Source organism: Saccostrea cucullata, unplaced genomic scaffold (assembly GCF_032062105.1).
Source record: "Saccostrea cucullata isolate Sc308-1 unplaced genomic scaffold, CSIRO_AGI_Scuc_v1 ctg566, whole genome shotgun sequence".
Lineage (NCBI taxonomy): Eukaryota > Metazoa > Mollusca > Bivalvia > Ostreida > Ostreidae > Saccostrea > Saccostrea cuccullata.
Genome location: NW_026930495.1, coordinates 272,015 through 284,861, shown reverse-complemented (window position 1 = coordinate 284,861; position 12,847 = coordinate 272,015). Strand labels below are relative to the sequence as shown.

Genomic DNA, 12,847 nt, shown 5'->3' with positions numbered 1-12,847 from the left:
GGCATGAAAAGTTGAAAACTATCGGGGAATGCATTTATAATGTGAAGACAGATATTTTACAGAAATAGACGTGAATAAAAATTTTGAAAAAAAAAGAGAAATAACTCGTATTTAATAATTATTAGCTGTCTACCCTTAATTTTCTCAAAGAAAACAATTTATTAAGCGTTATGTAGAAAAATGATAAAATACAAGCGAGCAGAAGGGGATGTAACCTATACTTAATGACAAACTACTTGTAGCGAGTCCTAGTGCAAGAATTCCAATCTCTTGCATTGAACGATATAAATTCAATTCAAATAGTACTTACAGTTTTACATCATACACCCTTTTAATTTGCTGAAAAATTCCGTAATTACAAGCGCATGAATTTTTTCGTAAAAGAAACAAAAATTAACTGGTTCACATATGTATAAATCGCCACCCTAGACCGCAAACCGAAACCACCACCCTACTCTCGTTTTTGATATATCGAGGCTGTTAACCGAAATTAAAGTTGAAAATGAAGACTTTAATTAAAATGATAATTACTATGAGAGTGAAATCTGAATATACATGTAGATTACGGACATCACATTATACCTATTGTATTCTTAGAAGAGAAAGCATGAACTCTGTTGCAAGCGTTTCGGTGTTTATTTGCAAAACTTATTAATTTAGAAGTACATGTATAGAAATACAGATAAACATTAAAAAAAGATCTAGAATGACTTAATTCTTAAAGGTCGATGAATATACATACATGTATTTGATATGAATTATATACGCAGAAGCAATGAAAAGTAAAAACAAACAGTTATGTATGTCCACGTCCACGAAACCGTATACATGTACATCAATTCTTTTGAACAAATCTATATGTTCATACACCATCATATTAGTTTTAATATATATTTTCTTTAACATTAAAACACACAAACATTCTTTGTCTCGTTTGTCCTATTCAGCGGACCTATAAGGTCATTTTAATGTAGCCCGAGGAGTCCGAACTGCGGTCAGAAGCGACCCCTGTGTTCCAGTACATTGTCTCCTCCCCGTCCCAGACCAAAGACTCCCCAGTGTCACAGGTTTCCAGCTCATTATTCAGGTAAATAGCCTCCTCTAAGCAATCCGACTGTTGTTGGTAGGCTTTTGGGCTCGTGTCCTCCTTTAGCGGTGGATACGCTGTTTTGCCCCCTGTTTGCTGAGGGCAGGCATTTGGAGTCATACCCTCCTTTAGCGTTTGAAACGCTGTTTTGCCTCCTGTCAGCTGTTGGAAGGCCGTTGTGCATGTGCCCTCCTTTAGCGGTGGATACGCTTTTTCGCCCCCTGTTTGCTGTGGGCAGGCTTTTGGAGTCATGCCCTCTTTTAGCGGTGGGTTCGCTGTTTTGCCCTCTGTCCGCTGTGTACAGGCCTTTGGACTCTTGCCCTCCTTTAGCGGTGGGTTCACTTTTGTGCCCCCTGTCCGCTGTTGGCAGGCTTTTGGACTCATGCCCTCCTTACACGGTTGGTATGTTGTGCCCCCTGTCAGCTGTGGGCAGGCTTTTTGAATTGTGCCCTCCCTACACGGTGGCTGCGCTGTTTTGCCCACAGTTTGATGTTGGCAGGCTTTTAGACTCGTTGAATAAACGTTGCAGACGGGAATTTTCTGATCTATAGAAAAAAAAATTTTAGAACTTGAGAATTTTTCCATACATTCAGGTTAAATTATATTTAAAAACTGTTGTATTTTACTAGTCATGGCTTTAAATAATCACAAAGAGGAATGCCACATCCAAATTTATTTCATAGATGAAACGTAAGCATTTCTGTTTTCAGCGCCGAAATTACATTGTACTTCAGTGTCAGTGCGTCTTTCAAGATTTTTACAGTCAGGTTTCTCTAACTACAGATGTCTTTAAGATATCTCGAAAAAGCATCATTTTACCTACCAGTATCTTCTTTCGAGAGGTATGAAAATGGAAAAAGAAACATTTTTTTGTATTTTAAAAGAGGATATGCATTGCAGTTATGCTTGATACAAAAATATAACAGGCCTTTGGTGAACGATAAACATGAAACTAAGAATTACTTATACATGAAACAAACATTGAAAAGATCATGTACAAATTATTAGTACATGAAGCAAACACTGAATATACATGAACAAATTACTATGTAAATAATTAAATAAAACAAAACATTGCATAGATCATGTACAAACCCGGTCTTCTCTTTCCGTTCTTTTTAGGGTAGCTCTCCTCTTTAACAGCGAGGCAGTTTGTTTCTTTCCTTGACTGGCAATTAATTATTAAATTATTTAATAAGTAATCAATAATAAGCCATATCAAACACTTTTCGGCAAGTACATTATTATAATAATACAGTTTAGTTAAATCTTGATAAAAAATATACAAACAATTGAGATAGCAACTTTCTACATTGTTATCATTGTCGAGTTTGGCAACTCAGTTATGTAATAAACTAATAAAAACAATGCCTGTTCAAACACTTCACTGACATCAACAGTTCAACACAAATAATCATTAAATGCTTCTGCTATGCTATTAAAGTTTCCAATGCTATAAATTTCAAACGTACTTTGACGCGCAACGGTTTCTTCCTCGAAGCAGTCTCAGCGTCAACATCATTATTGGAATTCGTATCTTCATATATCAGAGTATCATTTGACATGACCTTTGTTACGCTAGGGATTGACTGAAAAAAAAATCATCATTTTAAACATAACCTGACTGATGTTGTTAAGATTGTAAGATTTTACACCTGAAAGGATATTCCAAATTTGCACAAAACTTGATATTTCAACATATCTAGATCTACAATGTACCATCATATTCATTCTCACTGAAAAACCAATTCAGCCGATTTTTGTTGGGAAAAAAATCTACCCAAACCTTGTTGGACAATAAGATAAATAATGGATAATTGTTGATATTTGATTTTTAAATTTTATATGCAGCTTTGGTATTCACGATTAAACTTGTATACTAATTATATATTTATTAAACATTTAGAATAAAAAAAAGTTAAAGAATACAATATGATAAATTTCAGAAATCTTCATATTAAGTCATTGAGAACATTGAACCTCACGGTATTTTGCTTTTGAAAGTTGTAACATTTTTTACCTTCTTTGAAACAATGGCTTCGTCAAGATGTGGTTTTTTCAAGCTGCACGAGTCCATGTCATGTTTAGTCAGAAGCTCTATGTTGCAATACATTGGCTCCTCGATGACGTCATTTTGATTTCGATTTTCTGCTTGCTTCCTTGGATTCTGGCTTGAGTTCAAATTTTGGCGATTCGAAGAAGCAGATACAGATCCTTGAAAATTATTTTTTTATTTTTTGGGGTAAAAACAAGAATGTAGAATGCTTTACAATTCACAATGTTGATACATCTTAATGCCTTGAAAACTGAAAACTTTTAACATTTGACTGACATAAGTCAATTTAAAAAAATGGTAGCTATTGTTTACTCGCCAATCGATCGTAGATTCGAAATTAAACTTGCAGGTCTTTCGAAAGAAGCCCAAAAATTCTAGAACTATTCACGACAAGCGTTGGTTCGATAAAGAACCCTCACTGTAGAACTGCTTTGAGTGCCAAGAAAAGGTTTTTTAGAAGCCATTCACTGGGCTATGGTGACGTATCTATATATACAAAAACGTCTCAAAGGAGGCGTAAAAAACAACATACAATCAATCAATCTATTGGTTGATCTACGTCCTTAATTTTTCATTTATATTTCTTGTGACTTTCTTCGGGTACCTACATACTTGACCTCTCGATCTTGAATAATGCAGCAATAAAGGTTTATAACCTCTTGACCTTGAAGTTTGAATTACTTTTGGAAAATAAAAAAATTAACCATGTCCATATTTACAGTACTAATGGTGATGAAATTTTCATGTTTCACAGGTATATTTCCTTTGTTAGGACCTTGGAGTTTGACCCATTTTTAGCAAACTTTCAGCTTGACCATGCATTATTTTGAAAGGTTGATAACGTTGGCTTTCTAATTTTATGAGTGTATCCCTTGTGGCAGGATTATTTTAAAACACCAAAATTTTGACCTTCTTTTTAAGAAATAAACCCTGGCCTTAACTTTTGAACACTAGACAAAAGTATGAATGTTAAGCTAAAATAATTCACATGTATGTATAATATGTTTATTTCTTGTAGGAAGACCTTTCTTTGTGTACTAATATTATTTTTACCAGTCTTTAATTTTTGCATGAAGTTTGACTTTTAAAATATTTTCAGCTTGGCAATTAGCTATCTGACGCGGGCGGTCTATCACATCATAATTTTGTTTTGTTTCTATTTGTTTTAGACAATAATATTTCTATTCATTGAAAGAAAAACCTAGTGAATTTAACTAGTGTGCATTGTCAAGAACAGGTGGGGTTTCCATTTAAATCTTGCCCTGTAATTTTCTTAAAAATGAAACTGGTGTAAAAGATGTTAACACGTGCTTTCTGAATCATTGGAATTGATTCCATGAAGAAAAATCAAACAAATCATGCATATGTTTCTCACATGTATTTTTAAATGCTAATTGTGATGTCATAAAGATGTGTATTTTCCCCCATTTTCTTGAAAAGTAGCAGAAGACATCAACTTTCAATAGAGTTTTCTCTCAGAAAACTATGTCCACAGGCATCGCCCACAAAGATTTTGAGATATGTGATTTTTTATTATTGACTTTTCCACAAAATATCAAAAAAATAAAGTGGGCGACGGTTGTGTACACTATTTTCTAAAGGAAAATTACCCTTGAAATGGGCCTTGAGGCTTTTCCTGTTTAAAATAGAAAAATGTGTCACATTCATGACGTCCTATTTGCAGAATGGTAATGGTTCTTCATGCCATATTCTTTCCTGATTTATCAAATTTATATAACTAACTAATATTTAAGCCAGTTTCAAAACTTTTTGATGACATTACATTTGTAGGGCACAATAAAGCTAAAACCATAACTTCTTCTTGTCGTGATTATTAATCTTTCAGTTTACTGGTTACGATTGTGAGTTGTGGAGCAGGGTTCGTATAGATACCCTGATACCTAGTGAAAGTGACTTGTAAATTCTAGATTTACTAATCTTATCTAGTACATATACACAATACCTAGTAAAACTATACTTTTAAGGTATTGATTGTATGAACCACTTATCTTCTTTGTGACTTTAACTAGTTTTTTTTTTTTTTACAGTGTTTATGGATATATAAGTTAAGTGCTCTCTCGTGTAATAAACATAAACACTTAACCTTTATAGAAGTAAATATGTCCTGAGATGATCATTTTAATTTGATTATTTGAGTATGTAATATTTCAATAACATCGGAAACAATAGTACTTCGTTGTGCTTTAGCTAAAGTTATTTTATCCAATTGACTTCTCATTCATATTAATCGTTTTTTCCTATCAATATAATGTTATTAATGATAATTAATGATATTATCCATATTCTGAATAAAGATAAAAAAGAGCCAAAATATAAATTTTGATATCGTATGCGATACCTGTTTATCAGTTTACTTTGAGGAACACCCTGAACAGAAAAGAAAAACAGCGAAATAGATTACGCAAGCAATGAATATATTTGTAAAAATGCACTGAAGGATATGGAGACTGGTCATATATTGAGAATGTGAAAACCAAGGTCCAGTAGGTGTTGTCACGAAAAAGATAGTTCACTCCTCAATGGCCCTTAGTACAAATACCAAGCATTAGAATTTAAACCACCAGCAAGTGATGATGTATCCATATGAGTAAAAAATTTCTCGAAGTTGATGTTAATTAACATACAAAGAACATTTTCAGAACGTTTCAATTTTTTAAGGAAAAGCAACGATAAATAACTGAAAACACTCACGTATACAATTTAATTTGGAATTACATGGTCGTTTTCGTTGACGTTTTCTGAATAAAATAAGGCAGTGAAGTAGAACAATATTTGTAGCAGAAAACGCACAAATATACAAATCGGAAACATGATAAACAAAATAATTACATTATTTTTTTTTTAAATCTTATATATATTTATGTATCTCTCCAAGTTTAAATTTTTTCTTTCCCCCTTCAGTTACTGAGTATCAAAATAATTACACGTATTTTTACGTAATAAAAGTTGCATTAGCCTTAAACACAGTTAAAACACTAGACACAGTTTCAGCTAAAAAAAAATTCAAATTTTTTATATTTATAAATACTTAACTAAGGTATTTCTAATGATCATCAAAATACGAATTTCGGTTGTTTAGATACAACACAGATTAAAAAATCCAAACCTTTGTTTTGTAAACAAGGCTCGAGCCATGTTTTTGTTTACATTGCTTAAACATAGTAAAATATGCTTATTCAAAGCAGCTTTTTCAATAGTATGACGGCGATTAGCGATTTCAAGTGATGTACTGACAGAATCTTATTTTCAAATTTGATATTTTCTATATGTAAACCAAAACAAGACACGAATCTTGTTTACATTATGAAGGATTTTCAGTTCTGTATCTCGTTTGTAAATCAATAAATGGTGTTCAAACTTTTGCTCATCATTAGAATTGTACAAGAAAAGAATAATATTAAACATTAAACTTGGTTTTTAAATAATCAATTCAAGCGGTGTAAATGTCCCTTTGAGCACGATTGAATCATTATTTATAATGCCAAACACTCAATTTCACATTATCAAACTTTGATTAAGAAATACTATAAAAAAATTCCCCAAAGCTAAACAAATTTCTGAAATGAAAATAATTGAAACATATAACCAACACTTCTGTCCAAAGAAAAATTAATACTATCAATCCAATCAAACTTACGCTAAGGTTACCTATACGTAAAAGTAAGATACATTACCTTACTACCACGACAATAATTATGACTATATAAACCACCAGTATACTTCCACAGGCTCCATTTAATACATATATAAAAGGGAATATCACTGTAGAGGTTTTAAGAGCTGAAAAAACGAAATTGAAAACGTCAACTTTAAGGAAACTTTAAAAAAGAGTATCGATGAAGAAAACAAAAAAGAATTTGATTTGCATTAGATAACTTTATTTATGTCTTAGTTATCTGTACATATAACTTTATTTTGCCAAAGAAAACCATAAAATATTAATTATACTTGATTTTATATCAGTCAAGTATTTTTTATCTTTTTGAAGCATGTCAAGTATGCAGCTTTACTCACATACATGTATTAGTATATCGATTTCTAATCAAAATCCTCACCTTTGCTTGTATATTTATATCATTTAAAATGATTTCTGACTACTCAGAATTTTGATACTGCATTTCAAGTCTTCATTATGGCGATGATGCTTTACTTTCGTAACGTTACCTTCCTGACACTTGTCTCCTCCCCAACCTTCTTTACATAATCCCTGGCACGACCCTGACACGTGATTGCAAGTCTCGTTTTCACAATTCTGGCATTGTCCAGAACAGTTGTGACCGTAATGACCTTCAGGGCAAACTGAAAATTGATGAATTTGCCGAGTTCTACAATTATTATCGATAATTAATATAGACATAATGCACTGAACATGTTTGAAATTTTTAATTTTGGGTTTGAAATGTCTTTATTATTATGTCGACGTGTATGTCAATCGAATGGCTACATGTTATTAAACATACTGGATGCCAAAAATAGTGTATACATAATTTTAATCATTTCCATATGTATATAGTAAACACATTATTAATATTATCATAAGACAAGGGCTAGTTTTGTTGCTTTTTTTCAAAGGTGTCGAGAATGTACGCGATACTTAAAAAATAGCTCCTAGAAAAGAAAGCAAAAGAAAGGCAAAATCAATTAACCTTTTCCACACATTTCTCCAGTCCAACCGTCTATACAGCCTACGTCACATGACCCATTTACATGATCACATGACATATTAACGCATGTATCACACGTGTTCTTACACTGAAAACCGTAAGTGCCATTTGAGCACTCTGAAATTAAAAAAACGAAATGATTTTGGTATTACTTGTTGTTAAAAAGTTAACATATGAAGAGAAAAACAAGAAAGAAAAACTATTCACCTTCCACACAAAGGTCCCCAGTCCATCCCTCGGTACAGCCATGGTCACATGACCCAGTAATATGATCACATGACATATTGACACAAGTATCACACGTGTTCATGCACTTGAATCCATACATCCCACCTGAGCACTCTAATTAAAAGAAATATTGATGAAGATATTTTGTCAACTGAAATGATTTTCGAGAAGAAAAACCCTATTTTACCAGAATACATTTCATTGAGAATCCTTGATCCCATGATGTCACCCATATCAGTGCATGCGGTCCTTTATAAGGATTTTTAATGACCCCGATCTGGCATTTTCTGGACTATTTTCTCATGAAAGAAGATTTGGCTATTCATTTAAACAATTTACAATTCCTTATACTAAAGGACACTCAGTTTTGAATCTCTGTTTTTAAATTGGTCAAGTGATACTTCAGAAGAAGTTGATAATGTGACGTTTTCATACGAATAAAATCCCCCCAGCTAAACAGGCAGATAAAAAGATAGATGATGGATAAAAGGTGTTCAGAAGAAGCTCACATGATCATGAGCTAAAACAGCTTTTCGAAGGAAGACGTAAACCTAAAAATAAATAAAGTAGGTCATCATTCATCTCAAAACTGCTTTTAATTTGTACACAAATGTCCGGAAGGGAGATATAAAAAATCTAGAAATAAATATAATATGTCCTCATGCATCCTAAAACTGCTTTTACTTTGTTCACAAATGGCCCCTCTATATCCCGGTAGGCACCTTCCTGGACAATTTCCCTTCACTTCGTTACAAGTTTCGTCATTTGGGCAATTATCACTGCATTTCTGAAAACAGTCTTCGTTGTACCACTTCGCTGTGCAAGATTCTGCAAAACATAAATCAAAGAAAATAAAGGAATAGCCCAGAAATGGTTAGCCTGTCCCTCTAAACAATTCTTCTTCATTCAATACATGTACTAGATATCGCGATAACTCAACTTAGCGGAACTCTTTCACGATGGAGGTAGGAAACGTCTGTTGGGTGGGGACAAATGTGCTATTGAATACAATGCAAGATCGGTCATTGTAGAGTTTATAAGGATATATAAGTAAAAAATAAACCTGATGGAATACCTTGCATAAGAATTGCTGAACCAGCCTAATTAATTTTTGAGACGAGCTAATATTAAAATGTTACATTTTTAACGATATTTTTAACTAAGGGGACTTTTCTCATTAAATTTTCATTGAAAATCGTCACATTTTAAAGCAGATAAAATATTCTAAACTTTCCTTAGTTGACAATCTATTATTTGGAGTCCAATTCTTGGCAATACATTGTACTTTCGGGATTAGATTGATCGAATCATTTGATTGTTACTACTGTAAACAATGCCATGTGTCCCCAAAATCTAGAGCTTTCTCGACTCTCCCGCAAAAGAGCGGTAGCAAGGTACTCGCAATATTACGTATTATCAGTATACTGCTTAAAAATATGCAATTGTTACCAACAAATCTGGATTTACACTTTATATACAATTTATTGATTAGAATTTATCATACCACAATTTTCTCCGGAAAATCTTGGTTTACACTTTACACAACCATTGACAATGTCACATTTATTACAACCGCGTGAACAGTGAGTACAATTCTTTCCATATTGATGTACATCGCAACCTGTATGAAAAATGTTTCTTCAATAAAAAAATCATATGCATTGAACAAAGCAATGAATAAATTATTGTAAACATGTAATACATTTTAGAATCGTCGAATTTCGTGTCTTAAATTAATATACATGTTAAAGGCCACATTAAAGAATCTTCAGAAGAATTACCAGGATTTTTTTTTTAAATGGACCAATAATAAAAATGAATAGGTAATTATAATGTAAATAGAACAAAGTTATGAGAATGAATATCATTTATATTGTAAATGATGAAAAGATATTCTTACATAACTTCATAAACATGCTACTGAAGCATTAATACATGTGGTGCTGAAGACATTTATGACCCTCTATGTAACTTAAAATGACAACTTGAAAGAATTTAATAATTGGAGTAATTAAATTTATTCTAATCGAAATGTGAAAAAGTAGATTGACTTTAGTCAAGACATCTTTAAAAATCTTTATTAACTTTACCCTAATCTGAATGTCTGGAGAAAAAAGTGAACCGACTCAAAATAATAGTTTTTTAAATCGATTCTAAAACTTTTTCATCCTACAACACCATTTTTAAGACGGTCTGACATACAAGATCAGAGTAAGATTTCTTTTCATAAGATTAATGTTAGGTTGAAACCGTTTTTCATTAGCTTGTAATAAATAAGTTGAAGTACTTGACATCTTTTTCCTAAATATCCATTAAGATAAAATTCTTCAAATGAGCAAATCTTTAAAGGCTGAAGATGACCTTTCAGTCAACATATAATGACCACTGAAAGGTCTATAAATGTGATTGATTTAATCTGCCATTACATTTGATTTGAATGATTGACAGAAATGCATCCTTCCCTTCTTATAATGATATTTTGATATGATATTTCAATTTCATATTTTAAAGAAACCTTTAAACTCAAGGTTTCAGTTTGAAAAACAGCCTGACAAAATACGTTAAAACTGTAATTGTCATACTTATCTGTGATTATCTTGGAAACTTTACTCAAGAACTCAAGTGAAACAGTTTGATCTTTACAGTGAAATACTAGTATAGGCTTTGAAGAAGTCTTGGAATTATTATAATAAAAAACAACCTTTTATGTATAGAAAATATAGCTAGCTATATATTTGTTTCTTATAGAGATCATTAAAATACATACCTTCTGTTAAATATATTTCTACAAGTTTGGAGATGCATATATGAAACGGAGTTCCTATGTTCTAAATACAATTGTTGCTTTTATTTTATCAGTTTTGGGACACTTGGTTCCATTACCTAATATTTTTACTTCGCATATTTCCAGGAAGACATACTGATCGTTTGGACTCGGTGTGTATGTGTAGATTCTTATATATTGAGTGTGTTGGCGACAGGGTACGGTGGACTGCATTGGTATGGGGACATTATCAGGCGTACTGTCCCTATAACATTCCTTCCATTCATTATCATAGTACTGCAGAGAATAACCGTGTAATCTTTGGGTGTTCACCAAATCACTGCCGCCTTTTGGAAAAAATTACAATATTTCCGTTAAGTTCATTTTCAAAATATCTTTGGAATAAATGAAATAGATACTATAATGAATAAGGTATTAAGAAAAATGTAACTTTGCTGTAGAGATATGCATGCTAGCATAAAGCGTGTTACCCCACATTCCCTTCACAAGAAATGATAACCCAAAGGAAATACTTTACTTACGATCATTTCGATACAATATTTCTATAGTATTGATTGAGTAGACTTTCTTCAGGTCTATTCGTAGCCAGGCTTCCGATTGTCCTACTCCTGTATGAGAACAGGATCCACTGGACATAGAGAACCCTGACCCTCCATCTATTGCTCGAGAGGCTACATTGTTCTCATATGTAGAACTCTGCCTAATCTCGGTTAAATCTGATACAAGCTGACCTTCAATATAAGAACATTTAGAATTGTAGATCTTGGAGCAGTTGGTGTGTAAAGAACCGATATTTGATCATAACGAGTAAAGCACGAAAGAAATTATTATAATTATTAATAAACATTGTACAGACAAGCGTATAAAAATAAATAACATGTTTAAGATAATTTTTGCTGTTCTGAACTTACATTTATAGTACAGAATATAGGCGTGAAGTGTTTCATTTAATAGATTATCATTAAAAATCAACATGCACTAAATCTATTGTAAAATTCCATTGTAAAAAGTTACAATGAACTTACGGTAACAAAACGTTTCAGGAAAGAAGAGACTAATACTGATTAATAAAAGTCTCAAAGTAATAAGTGACATCGCTGTAACAGTAGAAAGTCCGTCTTCATCAGATGTTAAGAAATGTTTTATGCTGTTCCTGGTTCAATCTTTTTTTATTGGATTCTTTTTCCTGAAAAGAAAAAATAAGCACAAGAAAACAAATGAAGGATTATTATGAAATACGACAGTCGACAGTCGTTGTTATTTTTTCCACCAAAGAATTTGCCAAATGATACCATTTTAGAAGATTATAATCCATGTTTTTCTATTCTTCAAGGGGTGGGCTTATATTTTATTTCCTAGCAACTATACATACTAAAACACCTAGGTCCTTCAAAGTTCAAGGATATTACGAATTCACAACGCCTCTTTTTCAATACATGGGCTCTCAGAGGAATTTTGTTTTTGGAAATTAATTCATAAATTTTCTGACATGAAAATATTGAAGCAAAAATCAGTGATCAATTCAACAAATATATATCTAACAATACAAATATGTGAAGAAGGCATAAAACATGGCCCCTGAAATTCCCGAGGGGGCCGGGATCCGGTACCCAGGAGGAGAAGGCACTCCCTGTGGACCAGATACACCCTCCGTGAGCCCTATATATTGATAAGGAGGACGGAACATTCCTTAGTCAAACTCGTTATAGAAACAGGGAACTTTCCATTGGTATGAAACATGACAACGAAAGTAGGACCAAATGATAGATTTTATTTGAAAACAAAGTCATTTTAACTACCAGAGAATTTACGAAATGCTTACTGTTACTTCAGTTGTTGAAATCCCTGACACATATCTGCCTACAACATGCATCCCTTAAAATGATCGCACTCGGAACATGCTTTTTAAGAATCGATTTTTTTTTGGAGTTGATGCTGACCCTGAATGAAATGCTAATTATTAAATGCTGATCCTGATACCAGGTAGATGCTGATGACTATTTTGC

At 32.5% G+C, this 12,847-nt stretch overlaps 2 protein-coding genes across 3 annotated transcripts; both read right to left on the bottom strand.

The window, feature by feature from the left end:
• Nucleotides 1–952: 952 nt before the first annotated feature.
• Nucleotides 953–2,481, bottom strand: LOC134228807 (uncharacterized). Its single transcript, XM_062710500.1, has 3 exons — nucleotides 2,469–2,481; nucleotides 2,183–2,356; nucleotides 953–1,632 (listed from the first exon to the last, which is right to left on the bottom strand). The coding sequence occupies exons 1-3, from the start codon at nucleotides 2,479–2,481 to the stop codon at nucleotides 953–955; spliced, it is 867 nt and encodes a 288-aa protein (XP_062566484.1).
• A 3,711-nt stretch (nucleotides 2,482–6,192) lies between these two features.
• On the bottom strand, nucleotides 6,193–11,990 carry LOC134228803 (multiple epidermal growth factor-like domains protein 11). 2 transcript variants are annotated; one of them, XM_062710497.1, is made up of 9 exons: nucleotides 11,867–11,990; nucleotides 11,363–11,572; nucleotides 10,940–11,167; nucleotides 9,561–9,677; nucleotides 8,741–8,884; nucleotides 8,036–8,170; nucleotides 7,811–7,945; nucleotides 7,329–7,489; nucleotides 6,193–6,944 (listed from the first exon to the last, which is right to left on the bottom strand). In XM_062710497.1, exons 1-9 carry the CDS (start codon nucleotides 11,934–11,936, stop codon nucleotides 6,924–6,926), a joined length of 1,221 nt encoding a protein of 406 aa, XP_062566481.1. In that variant the 5' UTR covers nucleotides 11,937–11,990; the 3' UTR covers nucleotides 6,193–6,923. The 2 variants fall into 2 exon arrangements, with proteins under 2 accessions (XP_062566481.1, XP_062566480.1); XM_062710496.1 differs by having other exon boundaries at nucleotides 7,329–7,463.
• Between the last annotated feature and the right edge of the window lie 857 nt (nucleotides 11,991–12,847).